The sequence below is a fragment of the Takifugu flavidus genome, chromosome 8 (genome assembly GCF_003711565.1).
Source record: "Takifugu flavidus isolate HTHZ2018 chromosome 8, ASM371156v2, whole genome shotgun sequence".
Taxonomy (NCBI): domain Eukaryota; kingdom Metazoa; phylum Chordata; class Actinopteri; order Tetraodontiformes; family Tetraodontidae; genus Takifugu; species Takifugu flavidus.
The window spans coordinates 3,861,261-3,885,130 of record NC_079527.1 but is presented as its reverse complement, the minus strand read 5'-3'; the positions used below and the strand labels follow the sequence as shown (position 1 = coordinate 3,885,130).

At 39.8% G+C, this 23,870-nt stretch overlaps 3 protein-coding genes across 4 annotated transcripts; 2 read left to right on the top strand and 1 right to left on the bottom strand.

The window, feature by feature from the left end:
• Positions 1–17: 17 nt before the first annotated feature.
• Positions 18–4,352, bottom strand: LOC130530409 (E3 ubiquitin/ISG15 ligase TRIM25-like). Its single transcript, XM_057041560.1, has 4 exons — positions 3,535–4,352; positions 2,963–3,102; positions 2,271–2,438; positions 18–1,852 (listed from the first exon to the last, which is right to left on the bottom strand). The coding sequence occupies exons 1-4, from the start codon at positions 4,225–4,227 to the stop codon at positions 1,144–1,146; spliced, it is 1,710 nt and encodes a 569-aa protein (XP_056897540.1). The 5' UTR covers positions 4,228–4,352; the 3' UTR covers positions 18–1,143.
• Positions 4,353–6,799: 2,447 nt separating this feature from the next.
• On the top strand, positions 6,800–17,050 carry LOC130530418 (uncharacterized). Of its 2 annotated transcripts, XM_057041583.1 has the most exons (3): positions 6,800–7,016; positions 14,836–14,880; positions 15,322–17,050. In XM_057041583.1, exons 1-3 carry the CDS (start codon positions 6,998–7,000, stop codon positions 16,542–16,544), a joined length of 1,287 nt encoding a protein of 428 aa, XP_056897563.1. In that variant the 5' UTR covers positions 6,800–6,997; the 3' UTR covers positions 16,545–17,050. The 2 variants fall into 2 exon arrangements, with proteins under 2 accessions (XP_056897563.1, XP_056897564.1); XM_057041584.1 differs by lacking the exon at positions 14,836–14,880 and having other exon boundaries at positions 6,801–7,016.
• A 2,136-nt stretch (positions 17,051–19,186) lies between these two features.
• LOC130530424 (twist-related protein 2-like) lies at positions 19,187–23,111 on the top strand. Its single transcript, XM_057041599.1, has 2 exons — positions 19,187–21,351; positions 21,928–23,111. The coding sequence occupies exon 1, from the start codon at positions 19,910–19,912 to the stop codon at positions 20,549–20,551; it is 642 nt and encodes a 213-aa protein (XP_056897579.1). The 5' UTR covers positions 19,187–19,909; the 3' UTR covers positions 20,552–21,351; positions 21,928–23,111.
• Positions 23,112–23,870: the final 759 nt, after the last annotated feature.

Here is a 23,870-nt window from a genome sequence, read left to right as displayed (position 1 = left end):
AAAAAGTAAAGACAAGGTTGTTTTATTCGCCCAAACTGGCAACCCAGTGGATTTTTTATTTTCAAAATCAGCTCATCAAACCATCTAGCACAAGTCTAATTATCAATCAAGTAACATGATTTCTCAAATCATTACCAATAGCTCATTAGAAGTGAAAAGGTTTAAATTCATTTAAATGTTTTTGTCATAATATCGAGAAAATTATTAAAAAAAAATAACCATTGATCTAAGAGAAAGGTTTGAAAAATAAATGCATCACCGAGTATATGAATCAACACAGTTATTCTTTATCAATACACTGTATATAGGGAAAATATGCATACAAGAACACAAAGAAATAAAAAAAGATTATGATTTCAATCTGCATCCACTACCAAAATCAAAAATGTGATTTTGATTTTGATTAAAATGTTGATCTTTCACATGGTTTTAAACTATACTTAAGAAAAATGTTTCTGTTTTTTTTTTATTCATTTATTTTTTTGGATATGTTGCTCTAAGGGTCTCACAATATTTTAACTATATACTATGTAAATTTTCAAAACTTAACTCTATACAAGGCAGCAGCAGGTCTTGTAAGACCTCATCATGCTGTATTGATCCTCCAACATCTGTGTCTCACATTTCTAGTCATGCTGAACATGGATAATCATAAATGTAGAACTATCAGAGTCACCACGATTGATTAACCACAAGCCTCCATTTAAATGACAGTAGTCTCCTAGACCAAATAAGGGTTTAAATGCTAGTTGCATAAATACATTTATAAACTGCCAAGTTTGGTTATTTCAGCTACTGCAGTAAATGCAGACAAGGGTAGAGTCTCTACCATTGCATTGTGCTTTGTTTGCTATGGCTAACATTTTAATGTTTTACAAAAGTAAACTTGAATCTTGATAAGCCAGTTCATTTGTCAAATGAAGCATAGTCCTTTGATTCACATAAGCTGTGGTCTGTCGAAACAGGTTTGAACATCTGGAATACCAAACTGATTTAGCTTTCCCGCAAAATGTCCTCATATAAATATGAATGTGTATGCGCGTTAATTTATAATGACCATAGGGCAATTAAACAGAAATATATGATTACCGGTACAAATATAATGATATAAATCTGATTGCACAAATTAATTCACTGCTGTATTCATAGCTCACTTTGCAATGATATCCAGGAATCAGGTGTGTTTGAATGGATGCTGAAAGCTGGGTATACCGGTTCTCTAAATACAGTCCTGAAGGTGTAAAGATGCTCTCTGTGACCTTTGGTGCTGTGAAACGTTAATACGCCCCCCTCATAGTCAAGTGCTATCTCAACCCTCTGAGGATGATTTTTCACCTCCCCCAAAGCTACATTACATGAAGACTGGCACACTGTCAACTTGCTGTTTTTCCACTGAAGACGCCAGGACACAGAGTTGTGTCCCAGGCGACTATGGTCACCACAACGAGGGATGCTTTTGTAGCAAATTCCCAGTGACCACATGGCGTTCGCCCCTACTTCCACCACCCAAATATGCTCACCACCAGAGAATCCCTTAGTGCATAGAATCTGGGGTGCACTTGTAAAACGCTCTGGGTGCTCTGGATAGAGTTGCTTGGTGGGGGTGTACTTAACTGTGTGCAGATCATTCGAGACCAGCAGAGAGGGGTGGGCAGTGCAGAGGTTGAAGGTGAGTTCCATTGGATTGAGGAGGATATGGAGAGAATCCAGGAGGTGGGTCATTTCCAAACGAAAGTCTTGGGTTTTGAGACTTGCTTGAAGATGTTTGGCGTTGAAAGGGTTCTTTGGAGGAATCTGGGATGAACTATTGCTCGTTATAACTTCTCTCATCTTTTCATCAATTAGTAGAAACCTGCAGAGGCAAAAAATGTCTTTACTGATGAAAAATGCATTGTCTATGTGTGCGTGTGTGTCTGTGTGTGTGTGTGTGTGTGTGTGTGTGTGTGTGTGTGCAAGTAAACAGTATATTAAAGCAAAACAGTTATGTGACTTTGATTTTTAAAAAAGCTAAAGGATAAAGGACAGTAATAATAAAGAAATCAGAACAGACTGTTAGTGCTTGCTTCTTCTCAGAGGTTTAAATTATTCCATGGCAGCAGAGAAGCAATACAGTTGTTTGTATAGATTAATTTCAATGATTCAACTTTTTTGGATAGCGTACTTCATAATCCAGTTCACATATCAGTTGAAATATTGAATTTGCCTGCACTAGTATTCCTATTTTGCTAATTATACGGATGGCAATGGCAAGAAACACATTTTTCTTGTACCTTCGTATGAATATGCACGTGTCAGTCTCCATGAGCACTTGTTTGGCAGTGTTTTGGGCATCCATTAAATGATGCTGCTGCTGTTCAAGTGAACTCAGACCAAGCTGCCAGCTTTTTCTGTACTGGCTCCCCTCCTCCTCTAGCAGGTCATGCAGACGCTCCCTGTACCTGAATATCATATTAAAAGAACGAGGTCTAGTTTTCATAATTACTCCTATCAATGTATGATGTGATTTGATTATTAACACTACAAACATTTATAACCATAAGGATGACATTAGTCATTTCTGACTTCCGTCATATGTATAGGTCACATTAACACCCTTGACCCAAGCCTCTATTTATGATTCTGTCATGAGTTCAATCATTTTGAGGAATTTTCTGATAGGTTTAAAAATGTAGGCAAACTGGACCAAATAGATAATACGTTATCATCATCATCCATTAGGTGATTTTTTTTATTTATTTTTTTATCTTGGGTGAGTGTCAAGTGTAAAGTAATACTGCATTTGTGGTTTATATTTGTTGCAAAAAGTCATGCAGCAAAAGTCTTCCTCTCATAAGGTTTACAAATCAATCTCTACATTGTTTAAAGTGGATTTTTTTAAATGGCTAAAATTAAAAATATGACAAAATTGTGAAAGCTCATGACGTCTGGTTGCTGCATACTTTTCACAACTGCAAGGCATTACCTCTCCACTAGTGCAGCTATACTGTCCATCAGAGTTATGGCCTTGTTAGCCATTTTATCGCTTGTTGCTTCAGAGGCTCCTTGATCCTCAGCCATTTTCTGGAAAAGACTCTCAATCATCTGCAGCCTGGAGGAAACAACCTACAAAAAGACATTTCATCTGTTTGACATTGCAATAAAGGAACTGAAGTGGAAGATTGTACACAAGGCCCTCGAGCTAGTTGCTCAAAGGAACATTCTGATCACATGAGGTGATCAGACTCTGTTTTCTGATCACATGAGGTGATCAGGCTCTGTTTTCTGATCACATGAGGTGATCAGACTCTGTCCACATTCTTAGAATTTTTCCAGTACCATCATGATGGCATCAGATAGCCAGGTGCCTTATTTAACCATGGAATGATGTCCTCTATTCTTCTCTACTGGTTTACAATTCTTTCAGTTTTACAGTCATCGCTGTATAACAATCTGACCTATCCCTACAGAAATGTCATATTATTTTTACCTGGAAATACATCATCAAATTTTCTTTTTAGCTAAAAAAAAAGCAATGCTCCAAAAAACAATAACTACCTTGCAGCGGCTTTGTAGTGCTCGCCTCATCTCCTCCTCGGCAGCAGTGAAGGTAAGAATGTCATGGTTCTGGTGATGACCTTCTATGAAGCAGGTCGCACACAACAGGTTCATGTCGCTGGAGCAAAAATACTCCAGAGGACGATGATGACAGGTGCAACTTTTCATTCCCAGCTCACTTAAGGGCTCCACCAATAAGTGTGACCTGAAGCTTTCCTTCTCCTGGTGCTTTTGCAAGTGCCTGGAGCACAGTAACACCTCACACTTCAAGCAGCTCTTCACTGCCACTGATGGTTCATCTATGCAGTGGTCGCAGAAAACCTCCATTTTCTCAGATTCAGTGTGAAAGTGCCTCTCCAAATGTGGAGCGCTGGCTCGGAAACCCTCCACGATATTGCACAGTTTGAAGTTTTTCTGCAGGGACTCCACGTCCTGGAACTTCCCACGGCATTCTGGGCAACATGGAGGTGTTTGTCCAGATTTGCTGGCAGGGGAGGCAGTCGTCCAAATGCAAGTACGGCAGTAGTTGTGTCCACACGGGAGGACCACCGGATCGCAAAAAAGCTGAAAGCAGATGGGGCAGCTCAGCTCATTGGCAAGGTGCTCCACTGGTTTGGTGAAAGGCATGATGTAAACTGTTGATGCAGCTAAGTTGAGGCAGTCTTTTTCTTTCTCTTCAGTTGTCTTACTCATTTCTCTCTAAGATCTTCCCAGCCTCTGAGTCTACTCCAAAACCTGGAAAACAACAGGTAATACAGGTCTAGCATACAGGAAGTGGGCAGCCTTTAATCAGAATGACTCAAATATATTCACGTGTAGTACAGGGCACTCGTTTCCAAAGCACTTTTGTGTTATAAGGGTTTCTGTTAATAGTAAAAATATGCTACATACAATTGTGTTTACCCAATAACACAAGTAAAGGACAGTCAGGACAAATTTGTAAGTTTATGAAAGCATATTAAAATTTACTTGGCTTAATACACTCAAATGAGGTCTTAAGTTTAAGATAACATTTTATTTTAAAAATGTGTTAGAAAATTCCACCTGCTACTGAAGGAATGTGATGTAAAAATCTTTATTTGTAAAGATGAAAATGTGTCAAATGAAATGGTTCTTTTTTTTGGTTTCACTATGATTTTCCTGAGATCACTTGATTTAAGAATAAAACTTTTACCTCATTGGCAACTGTTGGTTTTTTTGGAATATATTTGAAAAGACATGTGAAGAAGCACTATAGCAAAGCGAATAGTGTGCACAGTAAAATCTCCAGTGCTGAGGAATGCTGTTGTCTGTAAACACCACAGGACACAACACTGAGCACATTTCACCACCTTGCCTGGTTGAAATCATTACACTCAGTTGCACACGATGGCTCTTCTGCAGGTTATCAATGTCAATGTCTTTTGCTTTCCCTTAATTGTTTTAATTCTTTAGATATTTATTTTCCACAGTGATAATTGAAGAAATTCAAGATGTCTTTATTACGCTTAGTAAATGCAATTGGACAAGAATATAGCCTATTAATGGATTATGAAGATATGCATATTTGGATTTAATGCTAGAGAAAATCAAAGTGAATTGCAGGTGTTAAAGCAATCTGTACCATGTGGATTGTAATGACAGAACCAAAAGCAAGGTGTCTGTTGTGTGCCAAATTTGCCGTCATTAGAACCTCCTCATTACCACATCAACTCTGTCCTGCAGCAGCTTCACTGGCATCCAGTTGAAGTCGAAGTAGAGTTCAAACTCCTGTTGTATACATTCACCCCTTCATATGTGCCTGATCTCCTCCACACTGGCTCCCCTTCCTCCACCCTTAGAGCTTCCTCCATACTGTACCTCTCCGTCACACAACTAGTTCCCTAATTTGCTTAAATTGGTTCTGAGCAAGGCCTAATTGTTATATATTGTTGTTTTTGGATGAATTATTTATTCAATATTTGAAGATGATTAAATATTGTCATATTTTTTCCATCTTATTTTTATTACTCTGCGCCCAAACGTATTGGCTTTTTGAAGGGATCAACCTGCTGAAAAATTCCTGAAATCTTTTGTCAAGCCTAGCTTGCGTATCAAAATCTCCTAATTGTGACGGGTATGGTATGGTTTTAAGTGCAGTACAAAACAGGCAATGAACTGATGATCAGTTAACAGGTTTATTAACTGCAATCTGGCACACAAAACACAGTTCGAGGGCGGGGCAGTGGACTTGGTCGAGGCAGGCAGAATCAGGCAAACAATCCAGAGGGAGACTGGCTGAGCTCGTGGTCAAAAGAGAAGACAGAGTTAATTTACCGGGGGTCAGACAGAACAGGCAGGTTGTACACAGGCAGGGTCGATACCAGGAAGACAGGCAGGTAAACACTGGAAGGTCTTGCATAGCAGCGACAATCTGGCACTGAGTGCGTGTGAGGCTGGAGAATATATACTGGTAGGTGAACTGATTGATGAGTGAGGGCAGGTGTGTGATCAGTGACTGAGAGCAGGTGTGGTGATCAGAGGGTGTGGCGTGAGCAGGGCAGTGGAAAAGTACTGAGTCCATGGGCTGGAGCAGAGTGTGACACTAATTGCCTCGATGAGGATGTTGATGGCATTTTCAGGTCTTGCACTTTGACAAACTCCGACCTACAGTGTTAATTTAGTCTTGAAGGTTACATGTAGGATTGTTGTCTCAGTCTGAATATATAACAACTGCTGCTAACAACAAACAAGTCCTGTGTGACATTTATTGCTTGAACTTGAAAATTTCAGCTCTAATCAATTTTTCTTCATGTGCCCGCTGTGATTGTCACCCAGCCTCCAACATTACATATAACGGCCAGCACTCCATGAAGGAGTTGCAAGGATCTGATCAAATCTGCTTGCTTGCAGAGAATTTTTGCTAATGGTTAAAATATGTATAAAAACAAACCTGAAATGGCCCCTGGAACAGCTTTCTAAATCTGGTTTACAGACTTTAGTTTCATCTTCCCAATTGGAGTACCTGACTTCCAGGTGAAGAGGAAGGAAAATATGGGCTGGCAAATTTATTGCTAAATATAAACAAAGTATTGGCTTGTTCTGCCATTTATTTTTTCCAAATAAAGCCCTGACTTTGATTGTAGAGCAATAATTTTTCCACACTTATGTCATGCAGGGGCACCAGAGTGTAAATGTTCTCATAATGATTGTTGTTTCAGAGGTTGTCATACATTCTATTATATTCTTGAAATATTCTATTTGACGCACAGCCACTTGAAGCATGTCAAAGAATGTTGAAGTTCCAGTTGAGCGTAAGGGCTTGGACAAAGCAGCTCCAAAGGCTTAAACTTTTATTACGCTTCTAAAGAGCTACTCAACAGTCGTTGTTGTATTTGAGCAAAACTAAATGATAGCACATGATTTGAAAGGCTGTAAAAAAGGCAATCTTAGAAGAAAAGCGACTGACAGCTTTTGTTGTCGTCTGTGAACAACTTCCTCAACAATGGCACAACCTGACAGTGGTAAGTTCAGTGAACTGCTAAGCCTCAGGCTTTGCTCTCATGCATTAATTCCTACTTTAAAATATATATTTGCTGCAGACTTCACCTGTATTTGGATTAAAATACCTGAAACCTTGAAAAACGAATTAATTAATTTAAATAAATTAATTTACTTGATTAAATCAAGTAAAATCAGCTGACTTGTTCAGGCTGGCAACAAGAGAACAAGAAAAACAACTCACTGATTTAATTATATGGAAGGAGATAGGACTTAATCTCTTATATTTAATAAATCTATGTTGAATTGGTGACAAGACTTGAGGGACTAAACAATTGAATATCTTTTTTATTTTAAAATATGGATCTACTTAAAAGAAGACAATTTAGTGGATAGTATAATGCATTCATCTGTAATATCAAAATCACATTATTTTAATTTTTTGATTTGATGTTTTCAGCCTTTTCCATTGCAAATTGCTGTGTTATGGGTCAAATAATTTTGCCACCTAACAGAACAAAAATGTAGCCCTGTTGAGCCGCATTTTGTAATATCGGTGCATTTTGTAATAAACGTCCAAAATGTAATAACTTTTTCATTTCATTTTGTAATAGAGCCACATTTTGTAATAAACTGCCCCAGCCCATTTTGTAATAAATTTTGCGGCATTATGTAATAAGTTATTACATTTTGAGAAGATTACTACAAAATGCACTTGCAACTTTCTTATTCTCTAGAAAATGTAATACTATGGTGCATTACATAATAACAATTCTAAAGCATAGTTTATTTGTTTGTTAATTGTATTTTATTTTACTTTAAAGTATTTGTAAAAGCTAGGCCTATTATTAGTATCACTGTATTAGCCTAGTAGCAGTACTTAGCAATTACTATCAGTACACTATTCAAATTTGTACAACCTTTGTACACTAATTGTGTGCTTTCCAAAGACGTCCAACTCAAGGCTTCGGCTTAATGTTTCCCTTAGATAGATTGATGGATGGAATCGATGCAATGTCTTTAAAATGTTGAGACACTCTGTTAAATGTCCCAAACATTGACAACACTCCTCTCGCTGGTAAATTGGCTTTATTTGAAAATCGGTTTGAATAGACCATGTGGCCATTTTACCCCTATTAGAGGCATCCTTTGGAAGATGGACTGCTGAATGAGGTTTTAGATAAAGAAAGAAGGATGTTCACCTTTGATCCCCTCAGTCAGACTCAGGCTGCAAATTTTACATTTTTAATCATTTCACAAAGATGGCAATATTTGTGTTACACATATACACACATCCTCACATTTCTAACCTAAACTCAATTTTACCCCCCCTAAAACCATGTCTGAACTCTTACGTAAGGTAATGGATGGGAAGATCGAGTGCCACCGTGCTGATGGCCAGTTCTCGGGGTACTGAGGTCTTCAGGTGCGTCTTGAGCCTAAATGAGGTTTTGGCGTTTGAGAGCTGCATTGTCCTGCAAGTCAGACTTGGTGGATGCAGGACAATGTTCTTGACCGTACAATTTTATAAGATTTTTGACATTTTGAGATGAGGTCCTGACATCAGTATCCGGTGAACCAGTGTCTGGTCCAGGAGGAAGGTCTTCAGGTGCGTCTTGAGCCGAAATGAGTTCTTTCCATAAATTCGGGATTTTACATACACATGAATTATCTGGAAGCCACAGGCGTTTGAGAGCTGCATTGTCCTGCCAGTCAGACTTGGTGGATCCAGGGCGATGTTCTTGACCGTACAATTTTATAAGATTTTTAACATTTTGAAATGAGGTCCTGACATCAGTATCCGGTAAACCAGTGTCTGGTCCAGGAGGAAGGTCTTCAGGTGCATCTTGAGCCGAAATGAGTTCTTTCCGTAAATTCGGGATTTTACATACATGTGAATTATCTGGGAGCCACGGGCGTTTGAGAGCTGCATTGTCCTGCCATTTAGACTTAGTGGATCCAGGGCGATGTTCTTGACCGTACAATTTTATAAGATTTTTGACATTTTGAGACGAGGTCCTGACATCAGTATCCAGTGAACCAGTGTCTGGTCCAGGAGGAAGTGTTGGTAGTGAACCAGTGTCTGGTTCAGGAGGAAGTGTTGGTAGTGAACCAGTGTCTGGTTCAGGAGGAAGTGATGGTAGTGAACCAGTGTCTGGTTCAGAAGGAGGTGTTGTTAGTGAACCAGTGTCTGGTCCAGGAGGAAGTGTTGGTAGTGAACCAGTGTCTGGTTCAGGAGGAAGTGTTGGTAGTGAACCAGTGTCTGGTTCAGGAGGAGGTGTTGGTGGTGAACCAGTGTCTGGTCCAGGAGGAAGTGTTGGTAGTGAACCAGTGTCTGGTCCAGGAGGATGTGTTGGTAGTGAACCAGTGTCTGGTCCAGGAGGAAGTGATGGTAGTGAACCAGTGTCTGGTTCAGAAGGAGGTGTTGTTAGTGAACCAGTGTCTGGTCCAGGAGGAAGTGTTGGTAGTGAACCAGTGTCTGGTTCAGGAGGAAGTGTTGGTAGTGAACCAGTGTCTGGTCCAGGAGGAAGTGTTGGTCGTGAACCAGTGTCTGGTCCAGGAGTAAGTGTTATTAGTGAACCAGTATCTGGTTCAGGAGGAGGTGTTGGTATTGAACCAGTGTCTGGTCCAGGAGGAGGTGTTGGTATTGAACCAGTGTCTGGTCCAGGAGGAGGTGTTGGTAGTGAACCAGTGTCTGGTCCAGGAGGAAATGTTGGTATTTCAACACGTACCTCCTCGTCGTCCTTATCGTCATGTTGCGATTTTGGATCTACCGTCGGCCTCTTCTGGTCACCTGGCCCAACGAGAGTTGACTGGACCGGCTTGGACGGCTTTGACCCATCTGGAGTGTTGTTCTCGCCTGCCTGTGCTCAATCTGGGCAGCGCCACACAGGGATGCGATTCAAGGATGGGCCCGACGCCACGCGTCACGCTGGGCTCGGGGTTCTTGCTCCGTCCACCGTAAGGCGGGGAGTCTGGCAGATTGATGCTTTCACTACACTCACCAGTAGTACTCTCCCCACTAAAGCAGCACCCCATCTTCTGAAGCCTGAATCGGAAACAAAAAAAGCCACTGCCATGACCACACAGCCTAACTTAGAATTTGGTAGAGTTGCCAGCAGAGCTCAACCGGATCCCAATCATCAACTCCCAATCACTTACCTTTCTACCTTTAACGAGTGTGCACGTCAGTACGTACCTTATCTATCTTTGAGGGTGATGCTCGGTTGAGAATGAGATGAATGAGGCGGCAGGTCTGATTCTAAATCAAAAAATCTATGCAACTGGAGAGAAATGAGTTGTCTTTGGGTAATGGTGGTTTTTCAGCTTAACCTATAATGGTAAGTGGTTTTTGCTTAAATTTTTGTTTGAAGCAATTTATTATCAAAGCTCAATGGCTTTGAATTAAAGCCTTTTATCTACTTTGACCTCACAATGTCACAATGAACGCTTTTATCACTTCCAGTTCTATTCGACAGTTGATACATTCCCTTTCCGGTTGGAAAATGTTCCGGCCGCTTGTAAAAGTGTTCCGTCACTTGTAATTTTGTCTCAGCATTTGCAAAAATGTTTGTTCGTAAAAATATTTGTTTGTAAAAGCGTTTTCTAAAATGTAAATTTGTCTCCGGCTTCGTAAAAGTGCTTCGCACCTCTTGGCCACCGTAACTGTGATTCAAAACGTTGATATAATATTTAGAACCGGTAGAATGAGACATGATTGTAGGATGGTTGCGGTACTCGATATGTGGAAAATGTGAGCGCAAACACACACGTCAAAACAAGCGCTGCAGCGACATGTTGTAACGTTCAAACGCAGCCCATTTTTTGCCTGGAGCCACTCAAATGATTAATATCTTAATTAACAACTGCATTAGAAAAGCGTGAGCCGCGTTAACTGAAGTGATTGTTTCTGTGTTTTCCTTTTTTTTCCCGGGTCGCGAGAAGGAGGCTAAGTCGTGCGGCTCCGTTTGATTGACTGTAAAGCCAAAAACACCTCATTTCCCTGCAGCTCTGCACCAGGAACATTTGCCTAGAAAAGGTTGCGCGCCGGATGAAGAGTTTTCCCGGGTAAAAAAAAAAGACGCCTGGGACATTTTATGAGTGCACATTAAGGGACAAGTTCTAGGGGACGTTTGACTCTGATACAATAGCTGAGGCATTGATTCCCAGAGAGGAAATTACAAGAAACTGGACCTGGAAAATTTCAGATGCTCTTTGCAATGTAATGTGGTCACCATAGGTTCCAGTTTGGGCCATTCTTTCCAAGTATCCATCCCAGGCATTGCCATCGACAAAGTTGATCAAGAGTGTTCCATTTCCATTGTATGGATAATTCCTGAGGTCTTGGACAATTTCATCTCTTAAGCTTTCTGGTGATCTAAATATTCCAAGGGTGGATAGCTGGTCAGCCATGGCTGCAAACTGACAATTTCCATCTGGGTCAGGGTCATAGCGAATGCTTAACTCCATGGACATTTGCTCAACTTTCTTGCTCCAGAACCCTTAGTATCATCTAGACCCTTTTTAACAACACAATCAACATTAGACTGTAGCATGACTGGCTTGCCGGCACACAGTAGTGCCTGCCCATCCTCACTGAGAGAATAGACCCCTTGATTTCTCCAGAGACGCACCAAGGCATTTTGTTGAAATCTTGTGTGTTTAGAAACTGGAACATGAAACTCTCCTCTCAACTTGCAAACTATGACATGGTGGCTCGACTGGTGTCCTGGTGCGGACACAACAACCTGCAGCTGAACGCTCAGAAAACAGTGGAGATGATTGTGGACTTCAGGAAAGTCACAGCCCCCCCTTGCCCTCATGGACTCCCCCATCACCATTGTGGACTCCTTCTGCTTCCTGGGCACCACCATCACCCGGGACCTTAAGTGGGAGCCAACCATCAGCTCCCTCATCAAGAAGGCCCGGCAAAGGATGTTCTTCCTACGGCAGCTGAGGAAGCTCAAACTGCCTCCCAGGATGTTGGCGCAGTTTTATACGGCCATCATCGAGTCCATCCTCACCTCCTCCATCACCGTGTGGTACGCTGGTGCCACCGCCAGGGACAGACTGAGGCTGCAGCGCGTCGTGCGCACTGCCGAGAAAGTGATCGGCTGCAGGCTTCCATCCATCCAGGACCTGTATATCTCCAGGACCCGGAGGTGTGCAGGTCAGATCACGGCCGACCCTTCCCACCCTGGTCACGGACTGTTTCCCCCCCTCCCCTCAGGCAGGAGACTACGGTCCATTCGGACCAAAACCTCCCGCTACATGAACAGCTTCTTCCCCTCTGCCATCAGGCTGCTGAACACCAAGTGACTTATCACTTAAGCACCATGTACAGCAGCCAGTCGGACTTATGAACAATACAGTACTTTTGCATTGACCTGCACTGTGAACTTTTAACCTTAACTTAACTGCTGCTCTTGCACATTATAGGAATACACATTACCTATTCCTTACTATTTATATATATATATGTCTTATCTTATTTATCTTATTCTAGTGTTTATTGTCTTCTCTATGTTGAATGTTGCAGCGTCACACCGAGACAAATTCCTAGCTTGTGTAATACTGTGTACTACATGAACAATGGCAATAAATAATTCTGATTCTGATTCTGAGCCCCAGCAGGGTGCAGGTCAGGGTTATAATTAGCAGACCTACAAGGGTGACAAAAGAGGGAAAATGTTTAACTCCCAAAATTAAACTGCATTTTGTGCCTTTTTTTGCACTTTTATTTTATTTGTGGAATTTCATTTTAAGTACTAACATATTTTATCTTGAATTAATATTTAAGAAGGTATTTTGATTATTTTTTATTATTTTTAAATTATTTTGATAACCCACCACCACCTGCGGAATCACAGTACCATAATTAAAATTGCTTTATGAATGTTGATCTTATGTTATAGATTTGTCTCAATAAAGGATGCTATCATTAAAGAGGACACTGCTTTTGTAGGAATACTGAAAAACAAGGTTTTAACAAATTTATTGTTTTCACACCTGTTCTAACATTTTTAGCCTTTTAATAGCTATTTCAATGCTTACTCTTTATGACTGTGTTAATTCAATGCATGGAATGTTAGGTATTCAGCTTCACTCATTCAGCCAATGGTTTTCAGTGACTTCACACAGGGAAGGTATTGCTCTCTTATCCAACATTCTCCATATGGCTAAATTAGGAAGAAGTGAATTAGTAAGTTAAACTACGTAATTAGACTTACAGTGAAGGGTGAAGCACAACTATCAAAGCTGTTGTTCACAATGAAGATCTACCCACAGAATAACACATGAGAGGGGCGAACAGAGAGGCAAACTTTGAAACAGCTTGGAACTGTAAAGTTTGGCATTCATCTTAAACCATTTTAGAGCAAAACAGCTATTAGGTTATTTGTTATCCAAATTAATTAAGATCTGCAAAGTACAGTTTATGTTCTTACAATGACAAAAAAAAGTTCAACCCCAAAGTTTTATTGGCATTTAAAATATAGATGATTCATAACTTTTCATTCCTTCTGATAAAAAACCCTATAATGTACACTAGTCTACTCAAAATAATAAAAAAATGAAGGGTTCTACCCAGTGTAAGACCATATGCTGGTGCAGTGGGCCCTTCCTTCTCATGCACATAGTATTTTGTTTCCAACTCATTCCACTATGTAAATAATATACATTATTAACCAGAATGCCTCTTTCATTGTGATCTGGGATGTGTTTATTTTTTGAGCAGTGTACTATTGTGTGTGTGTGTGTGTGTAGTTTTTTTGCACATGCACAGTTTTCCTTCAAATGTGTCCTACTTTAAGTTATTAACTTTTAATATGTACTTAGAGGCATAGATTTCAGTTTTACTTTACAAACTGTTTTTAATGCAGTGAGCATAACTTGGACAATGCAGGTTTAAATTCAGTCATATAATTTCTTATCAAGGGCAAAACATCTACATAACTTTAGATCAACTGCAAAATGTCTTTATACTTCCATATATTCAATTGCACAGATAATGTGTGGCACAGTTTTTTCATACCTGGCATCATATTGAACTCTGTTGGCTGTCTCAATTAAGCATGCAAGCAGCACGTGATCTTTGTAGAACTGATGCAGCAGCCAATCAGATTACAGCCCGCCCTCCCCTCCCTAGCAGAGTGACAGACCATGTAGAGCAGGGTTTTGAATTTGGCCACAAGTTATTGGCCTATATAATTCCAAACTTCAAATAGGCAACTAAAGTTATATTTGGAGTATTCTGTCAAACATAGATTTATTGGGCTACATAGCTCTAAGGGAAATTGCATAAAAAACAACAAAAGTCACTCTTGTATAATTTAATTGTTTAACAAACAACAGTAATAGCTATTATTACATAATGCACCATGTTATTACATTTTCTAGAGAATAAAAAAGTTACAAGTGCATTTTGTAATAATCTTCTCAAAATGTAATAACTTATTACATAATGCGGCAAAATTTATTACAAAATGGGCTGGGGCAGTTTATTACAAAATGCGGCTTTATTACAAAATAAAATGAAAACGTTATTACATTTTGGACGTTTATTACAAAATGCACCATTATTACAAAATGCGGCTCAACAAGCCCACAAGTTTTAGTTTTAAAATGTATTAAAGCTGAGTTGGTCAAATAAAAATATCCTAATTGGGGCACAAATGGGTACGCCACAATTTGATTTAATAATTAGTTGATTCGTTTTCACAGCCATGTGAAAACAACAAAAACTAGCTTTGTAAGTAAATGTAAATATCAGATTGATAAAGCTAAAACTGTCTTTTCATTAAATGATGATTGCTGCAATGGCTCTATTTTTGTACTTCCCAGATCAACAGAGATGTCTGATGCAGAAGTCAACAATAGGATCAACAGGTAAAATAAGAAGAGACTTGAGTATATGGTTAATATTGGTCCATGTACAAAGCATAATTTAAATCACATTGTAAAATGAAACATGCCATTTTGAAGGGTATTTCTTATTCCAGTCAAAGGATTTGCCTAATTGCATTGCTCGTCACACATTATTGAAGGAGGAAATACCCTAAAAATTGGAGGTTTCATTATACATGAATTATACTTTGTACATAGACTTTATTATTCTTTTTGAGTACATTCAGAGGTGGATTAATTAAGCTATATAAGTGAATGAAATTACTGATAAAATCATATAGCATTACTGTCGTCCTGTGCATTACAGACATGTCAACCTGCTTTCATGACATTAACTCTGGTAAAATTTATTTCTTGCCTTGTTTGGGAAAACAGTCAACTTAATGTACTCCAGACAAGTAATGGCGTTTCACTTGATTCCAGGAGTGGCTTCTGTAATTTCCATCTTTTGCATTGGACTGTTGTCTGGAGCTGCCGGAGGTCTTCTGCTTGGAGCAACAGCTGTCGTTATGATTCAGGCTCTGGAGCTTCTGCTTGAGGACAAGCTTTTGATGGAACAGTTAGAGAAGTACATTGTGGACAGTAATTATTTTGCTATAAAAAATGAGGTTACCGACCTCCAAATATCTCTATTTGCGGGGATATTTGGTGTTTTTTCTTCAGCTTTGTCATTAACCATTGGTTTGTATTTAGGCTTATCAACATATTCACTAGTGATCAGAAAGGAAGGTCAAGGAGCAGTCACAAAGACTCTGAATGTTGCTGGTTCTGTGTGTCTCATGGGTGTCACAGCAACTGGATATCTTCTGGGCTTTACTTTAAAAACATTCTTATCACTTACACTCTGGACTGATATACTGTTGTTGTATATCGTTTGTTTTGCGGGATATTGCCTGTTTCCACTCTTAATGTATGGGCGAAATACATATCTATCTGTAGTGCTTTGTGGTATTGTTTTCACCCCAGCTGCCACATTGCTGTTATATTTTTTAACATTTTGCTTTAACAGTAGCAGTATTGTTTTGGAGGCCATTTTTATCGGAGTTTTTCCTGCTCTATTGTGGGCTGTTACTGTAGGACTGTCTTTATTTGCATTTTGTCAAAGGGCTGAAGCAGATAGAGTATTAGCTACTACTGCAGGTGTTGGTGGAGCAGTCTTAAGTTTCATAAAATTGGCTCTACCTGTGCTGGGGCCAGGACCCACTCTAGGAGCTCTGATGGGGGTAGCAGGGGCAGTTGGAGTATGTATTCCTGCAGCAGGGGCATGTACGGCCCAGTATGCACCAGCGGTAGGTTGTCATGGATTTTTCGGAAAGGTGGGGATCACAGTGGGGGCAGCTGCTGGAGCTTTTCTATCCTCTTGTGCCCACGAGGGACTGTCAAAAATCTTTTTGGTCCTTTGTGCATTCACAATTCCAGCTGCTCTCTTTCTTAAACTCTTGATTTTAGAAATTCCTTTCCAGAGGTGTAATTTACATTTATTCATGTACTTCCTCGTGCTTGTAGTCCTAATGCCATTTACACAAACCACTCTAGTGACAATTGGAATTGAATACACATTACACTTTTGCCCAAAAGTTTATATGATTTGCTTGATTTGTGTTATGACAGCATTTCTGTCAATTTATAAATTCTACAGTTATTAGTTTGGTAGAACCCATTTTCTGTGTGGAAAAATAATAATGTGGAAGAATTCTACATTCACAGTCACACCAGCCACATTGCTCGAGCTGATCAAGTTTTTGACTTTTTAAAGCACAAACTTGATAATGTCAATGTTGTAAGGTTGATTTGCAGAGAAATGCAGAGCTTCAAGTAACAAAATGATCCTCTTGAATCCTAAAGGTAAAAACATTGATTTATTCTTGCAATAAAATGGTCCACGATATGATTTAATGTGTTGGCACTTATATTGTATTCACATATTTTAGTTCCTTATGTTGACTATTATTTAATAAGGTGTTTTCATTGTATTCCAGTTGCTCAATGTTGAAAAGACAACCTATTTTATTTTCTACTCATCCACCAGGTGGCACTTTTCCTTGTCTGTTATACATTATAATTATAATTATTCAGAAATCACTGCACCACATAAAGTGTATCAAAATGCTCCAAAAAATAAACAATAAAGGACAATAAAATTCAGAAACAATGAAATGCAGCCTCTCATGCAGGGTTAAAAAGCCAAAGTTTTGAAGAGGCTTTTGATAATGGGCAGTGACTCAACATGCCTGACGTGATGGAGAAGCTGATTCCACAATTTTAGCACAACAGCTTAGAAACTGAGTGGAGTTTCCACTCAGTTTCCTCCTAGATTTGAGGACAAACAACAAAGACTGATCTGCTGACCTGAGTGCCTGAGAGGAGGTACAAGGATGAGAAGATCAGCTAAATAAATAGGGGCAGGACCATGAAGGTGTTTGAAAATAAAAGAAATAATTTTAAAAAGCCAGTCATAAACAGGAAGCCAATGAAAGGAAGTTAAAACTGTAGAAATATGCTCTTCAATAGTACCAGTTGAAAGATGTGCAGCCATATTTTGGACAGCAGAGTCCACAGAGTCTGCCCAAGGCCAACATAGAGTGGAGTAGATCATGAATTAAAAGTGAGGCTAACCTCACCTTGGCCAGTTGTCTCAGGTGAAAGAAGCATCAAGCATAATATCACTTACATATAACATATATATGCATGTGCAGTTCACTTTTTGTGGAATTGCACCTGATGAGATGATTTGTTGGGGGATCTCCTCTCCGTCAGACCTATATTAAAGCAGAAGTCAGCCAAAATCATCAAGGATCCATTGCCAAAATAGTCATTCTGGAGGAATTATGTAGAAGACATGAAAGCATTCTTCACAGTGTCTCCAGCCTGTATCACACAATCCAGAATCTCGACTCTATTGACTGACAGAGCAAATCTGATGTCCACAGTGAAGATGACTGTGTGATCTGGGAAGAGCTGCAACACCAGATGATGGTCTGAAGATGGTCTGGACCAACTTTGTCTCTGTGAGGGGGATTATTCTAAATGAAGCTACACAGGAAAGCACAAAAGAGACACAGCAAAATAGTAGGATGAAAATAATAAATCAAGAATCTGATTTTTATATTTTTAAGTTTTTGCCAGTAGAGGGTACTATAACTCATAAACAGTATTTTGTGAAATCTTGCTATATTTTGCCTCATATGGTTTAGTGTATAGTGTATTTTTTTTGGTGTATAGTGTATCATATTTTTCCTATCCATTCTTGCATCCTGGTCCATCCCTGCTCTGCATGGGCGGGGGGAAAACCCTGCAAACAAGACAAAGAAAAAACTGAGCCAGAAACAATCTGGAACCTATTTTATCATTTTACAATTAGCAATGAGGAAGAATTTTGACTTACAGAGCAGATCAATAGAAATCTTAAATTTGAAAGTTGAAGGGAGTGAGACTGCTACAGCCTGCTTGCATGGCAGGGTAGGAGCTACACTATCACAAGAGAGGCACTAGAGAAGTGCTGCTGAGGAGACGTCCCAAGGTATAGATGTAGCAATACAGTATGTCATTTAAAGGTTACAATGCATCCACAACCTGATGAAAGCTGATAATTTCCCGTTCAGGTTATTTGAGACAATCTTCTTACTCTGATCTTTCATAAGATTTTGTTATGTTTGCCTTAACATTTTTTTTAATGAAAGAAAGTGTAAGCAACGCATATAGCCAGAGATATATTGGTTTACCACTGCATTTTCTCCTTAAGCTTTCCCGGGGAATTACCCATGCAAGATTTTCCTGCTCTTTGTCCTGGCTGTGCATGCAGATGGAATCAAAATTTCTCCAACAATAGAGCCTTCTCTTGTTGAGGTGTGGCCCTGGGCCATGCTCTTGGATGCTGGACCTGGACTGAGGATTCTTCTTGATAAAGGTTGAAAGCAAGAAAATCTCCCATGGGCCTCCCCCTGATCCACACACTCATTCTTTCCTGAATGTTGTGATTAGCGCTCAGTTCTGCGGCGCTGGCCATGTGCCAGTTTGTTGCTCCTTCAGGTCTACACTTAGAAGCTGGAGCCAAGCAGTAAATTGAAACACTGTCTCTGTTGTTAGCAAGAAAAATTAATTCATCTAATCTATTTGACTGTGTTTATTTCTTCCTCAATTACTCATTCAAAAATTGTGTTCAGCCTTATTTTAGTCATGGTGGAAGGATTTCTACATTATATTGTGTTACATCTAATACTTTTGTATTGAGCGTCCAGTAATAGTGTTTCTAGGATAGCACTCCTAGAACTCCTTGTTGATGATAAACAATATGTCCAAATATATATCTTCACAAGAATTACATGATGGTGATGAGCTGCAGAGGCGAGGTATGGACGAAGAATCAGGCAGCGAGGGGGGGATGGTAGTGTTCAGTTTGAAGGAAGTCTGGAACCTATAAACTGGGGCAACTTCTATGACATGAAGCGAGCGTCACAACTGTTCAAACTGGTTGGCTGTGCGACACGCCTTTGTCTCCGCCTCATCGCTTTTGATAAAACCAATCACCTCTGCTTCATTCTTCCTGTCGTTTTAACCTTAGCTGTCCAAAAAAAAAAGGCTTGTGCACCAATAGGTGGGTGAGAAGGGAGGGAGGCTGAAAGTTTGGTGGTCCCCTCCCTTTAAAAAGTCAGATGCAAGTCGCATTTACACATGCAGCTGCAGGAGCAGAACATGGGAAGAGTGAGGTTTGGCTGAAGCAGTTTACACTCAAAGAGAATGAGATGAAGAATCTTTCTGGCCCATCGGTCATTGTGGTCTGGCTTTTCTAAATGTGGCACACTGCTGAAGAAGAGAGTTTGGTTAAAAAAAAAATTGGAAGAGGGATCCTATGAAGACAGCTGAATTATGGAGAACTGAAAGAAAAGGGAGGTGAGTGAAGACATTAATCAAAGAAAAGAGAAGAAGGGAGGAAGACAGCAATTATTCAGAGAAGTGACAGGTAGAAAATCACAGTGAGCAAGGAGAGGACGGAGGAAAGAAGTGGCAGAGCATGAGAGAGAAAACCCAGTCGACTGATGAACACCCTGCAGGAAGGGTGCTTTCTGTTTTGGAGAATCCAGGACGACCACCGTCCAACGCTTGTCCTGTGGTTGTAGCTACGCCGAGAGTTGCTGGGCATAAACGCCAAATGGATTCACATGTGGAAGATCAAATATGTACAGTCACCCTGACCACGACCCACCAAGATGATGATGAACCAGAGGCTGATGTCCACCTCTTCACTTCAACTGGGCCCAAAAGAGTAAAGAGAAGTCCTCAACTTTCACCCTGCTCTAGACCATCACTGTCTCCTTTTCCTGGACCAAGTCCTGGAAGCCTTTCAGCCCTTGAAGATCCAAACAGCCAGCGTACCATTGCCAATATCCGAGAGCGCCAGCGGACACAATCCCTAAACGAAGCCTTTGCCTCATTGCGTAAGATTATCCCAACCCTACCATCAGACAAACTTAGCAAGATTCAAACCCTCAAATTGGCGTCGCGGTACATTGACTTTCTGTACCAGGTTCTGCAGAGCGATGACATGGACACAAAGCTGGCTGGATGTAACTATCTTGCTCATGAGAGGCTAAGCTATGCTTTCTCTGTCTGGAGAATGGAGGGGGCTTGGTCAACCATGTCTGCTGGACACTAGTCACATTTAAACAAAAGGTTTGTCTTTTGGCTTTAAGCATTTTGGTTTCTCAGTACAGGAGAGGCTTCCTAATTTACCCACAGGGCTGATCAGCTTGGGATCAACAGCAGACTTTACGAACAGCTGAACTCATCATCAACTGTTGTCCAATGACGGAAAGTGATTTTTTTGTAGTTTAAAAGACAGCATGGCTCATTTTGCAACAGCTTTATGGTGCATTGGATTTCTCAGGTTCTCAGGCTCTGTTTTCACACCTTAAGATTTTTTTTAGTCTTGCCACTATTGATATCGTCCGTTTTTCCCCCCAAAATGTTGATGTAGGCTAATCGCTGCCTCTAGCTAACAAGCTCAAGTGTAATAAATCGCAGGCTACAGATGAAGGACTTCAAAGACAAAATAGGATGTTTTCCAAAGAGACTGGACCTTTGACTTTTCTGTAGCCTTTAAATTCCATCTTTTCCAAGACTGACATATTATGAATCCCTGACCGCCACTGAACCCAAGCCACTGTGGAAAAAGTTGCCGTTGTCCTGGCACAGTTTCTCCTCTTTATACCCAAACCAAACCCCTTTGTTTCCTCTGGTGCCAAAAAAACTCTCTTCTTGAAATTCTTTCCTCTCCTTCTGGCCCAAATGTGCTTGCGTTGCACGTAACCGTTATGAAGCTACAGAGAGCCACCGTGGAGGCGTAATGAAAACAAACGGCCTATAAAAGCTATGAATCATGCGTGTCACCATCAAAGGGAGGGCTGATGTGGCTCCCTGCTGAGCCTCCATAAACCACTGGAAGTGATGGAGGAGGTGAGAGATGATTTATAAGCACACAAATACACACCCATGCATGGATGTACTGAAGCTGTACATGAGCACCCACATGAAAAACACACACCTCCCCCACAACTCTAAAAAGAGCTTGAGTTTTATTTTCTTAAGAAGCCAACATTTGCAATTATCTGTGGACACAAGAAAGTCCATTTCGTATTTGTTCTACCGCAGCTTCTCTTGTTACATGAAACACAATGCAAAGCAACTTAGCTGCAAGGTTTATCTTTCATTTTAACAGAGCCAATAAAATTATAGATATTTGTACCACACAAATGATGTCCTTTACTGAAACCACACAAACCCCAAGCAGATTATTGAAATGTGAGTGATACGATAAAAAAGAAAAGACTTCCACACTTGAAAACCCCCACATGAAAAACCCCATATGCATAAAAAAAAACACAACAGTATTTGACATATTACAAAAAGCTCAGTCATTCAAATACTTTGTGCATCCTTATTCTGACTTTTTGTGTTTTGTCTGTCAGCTTTTCCTTAAATTTTAGCCATTTGAATGGAAGCATGTTCACTTCTCTCTTGGTCTTTCTCCAGCTGCTGAACAAGGTGAACTCATCTGTCCCTCCTGCTACCATTTCATCCTTTCATCAAATGGACTTTTGTGGACATGGAACTTTTGTGGAGGTGGAATATGGTTTGTGTTTATGCCAGACATCTCTTTTTTGATTGAGGACCTTCATTATTTACATACAGCTATTTTCCACGGTTGAATGTTGTGGAAAGTTGCAATGATAGCATATGCATCGATGTTTGTCCGAAAAATAAAGCTGCTCTCAATGCATTCACAAGGTTCTTCTCTTAGAAAAACAGAAATGGTCCTGGCACCACACCCTCTTTTCTCATCCTCTTGTCTCTCTTGGTCATTGTTCCTTTCTGGTCAGTCCTCGCATAATACACAATATGCAAATCAATATAGCACTGCCTTTTTTTAAACTTTAAAGTTCTATCTTTAATGATTTCAACTTCAGCTATAATAGGTAATATTCAGTATTTATAATATAACCGTGTATGACACAAAGTTTGAGTAACATTTGGATAGATGTACATCATATGAAGGACATTCTAAAAATACATTTTCTTCGTTAATAAATTTGCTTGAGCCTGAAAAACCTTTTAACCTTTTGTGACTAACATGTGTGATAATGAAGCAATTGTGGCATGGAGTTTGCCTGTATATTAATGCAGCCAGAAGAATGTTGATGCTTAACGCTATTAAAAAGCCTAAGCTGAACTCTGATACCTTCTCGTATATTAATAAATGATCAACCTGTAAGTAATGGCAGAACACTATTTTAATGATGGTGTCAGGAGGTAAATCTTGACCAGCCGAACAAACCTTGCATGGTTTCAGTTCTTCATTCGCCCGAATGATGATAGAAAATCTGAGGTTTCATAATGCAGCAGTATTGCAAGATCGCTTGGGCCAAATTGAATTACCCACAATAAAATTCATGGATATGATTTTCAATGTATATATGGGTGCATTTCAATCAATCAATCAATCAATCAATCAATCAATCAATCAATCAATCAATCAATCAATCAATCATCAATCAATCAATCAATCAATCAATCAATCTTTTTTATTATATTGCATCTGTTAGAATGAAAATTGCCTCTAGGTGCTTTCCAGAATCCCAGGGCCTGACCCCAACAAGCAACAGTGGCAAGAAAAAACTCCCCTTTAACAGGAAGAAACCTTGAGCAGGACCAGGCTCATGTAGGGGACCCTCCTGCTGATGGGGGGGCTGGGTAGAGAGGGAGGAGAGGGGGGAGGACAGGTAGACGAATGCATTCAAATTGAATGCAGCTTCCATTCATCCATCATCACTTTATACTTCATGAAAGTGTTTACTTGTATTGCAAAAAAGACCCTGGCATACATGTATGCTTATATCCACATGAATCAACCATTAATTACAAGGAGTGCTCATCAATACAGGAGCCAATGTCACTTGTAAGTATAAAGGATTTGCAAGCTTTAAATTCTGGCTGTCAGAAGACAAAGAAGGCTAATTAATGATGTTCAAAGTTATATATAAGAGTGCAGACATGGATTTTTGCTTGTTCTTTGGATTTTTCAAAGGTGTTTTTCAGTAGGGTTGGAAATCGTATCCAAAGGTCACAGCTGTGTAAAAGAAGATATCATGCTGGGAAAAAATTAACCTTTGTTACAGTGAAAGACTCTAGGGAATATGGCTTGACTTGACTTGAATATGTCTTTTATCTGATTACAGACTTTTTTCTTGTAATAAAAATACACAGCTACTTTTCAATTAAAACATAAGCACTTGGGACAGTGTTCATTTCTGTCTCTTAAAAAGATTCTGCATATGTTCTTGCAAAATATATCAAATGCAGCAAATATTCTACAAAGAGAAGAAGAATGAAGTGAAATTACATTGTAAAATCAAGAAGGCAAAAGAAAAAGCAGTAGAAGGATTAAAGCAATTATTGCTCATTCCTCCACCAGCATG

What these genes read in the sequence shown, in the direction of transcription:
- LOC130530409 (XM_057041560.1), bottom strand. Translation starts at nt 4,227, where the DNA reads ATGAGTAAGACAACTGAAGAGAAAGAAAAAGACTGCCTCAACTTAGCT. An exon ending in CACTACAAAGCCGCTGCAAG is followed by an intron (nt 3,103 to 3,534) that starts GTAGTTATTGTT and finishes GTCTTTTTGTAG; the next exon opens with GTTGTTTCCTCCAGGCTGCA. An exon ending in ATAGCTGCACTAGTGGAGAG is followed by an intron (nt 2,439 to 2,962) that starts GTAATGCCTTGC and finishes TATGATATTCAG; the next exon opens with GTACAGGGAGCGTCTGCATG.
- LOC130530418 (XM_057041583.1), top strand. An exon ending in GTCAACAATAGGATCAACAG is followed by an intron (nt 14,881 to 15,321) that starts GTAAAATAAGAA and finishes ACTTGATTCCAG; the next exon opens with GAGTGGCTTCTGTAATTTCC.
- LOC130530424 (XM_057041599.1), top strand. Translation starts at nt 19,910, where the DNA reads ATGAGAGAGAAAACCCAGTCGACTGATGAACACCCTGCAGGAAGGGTG.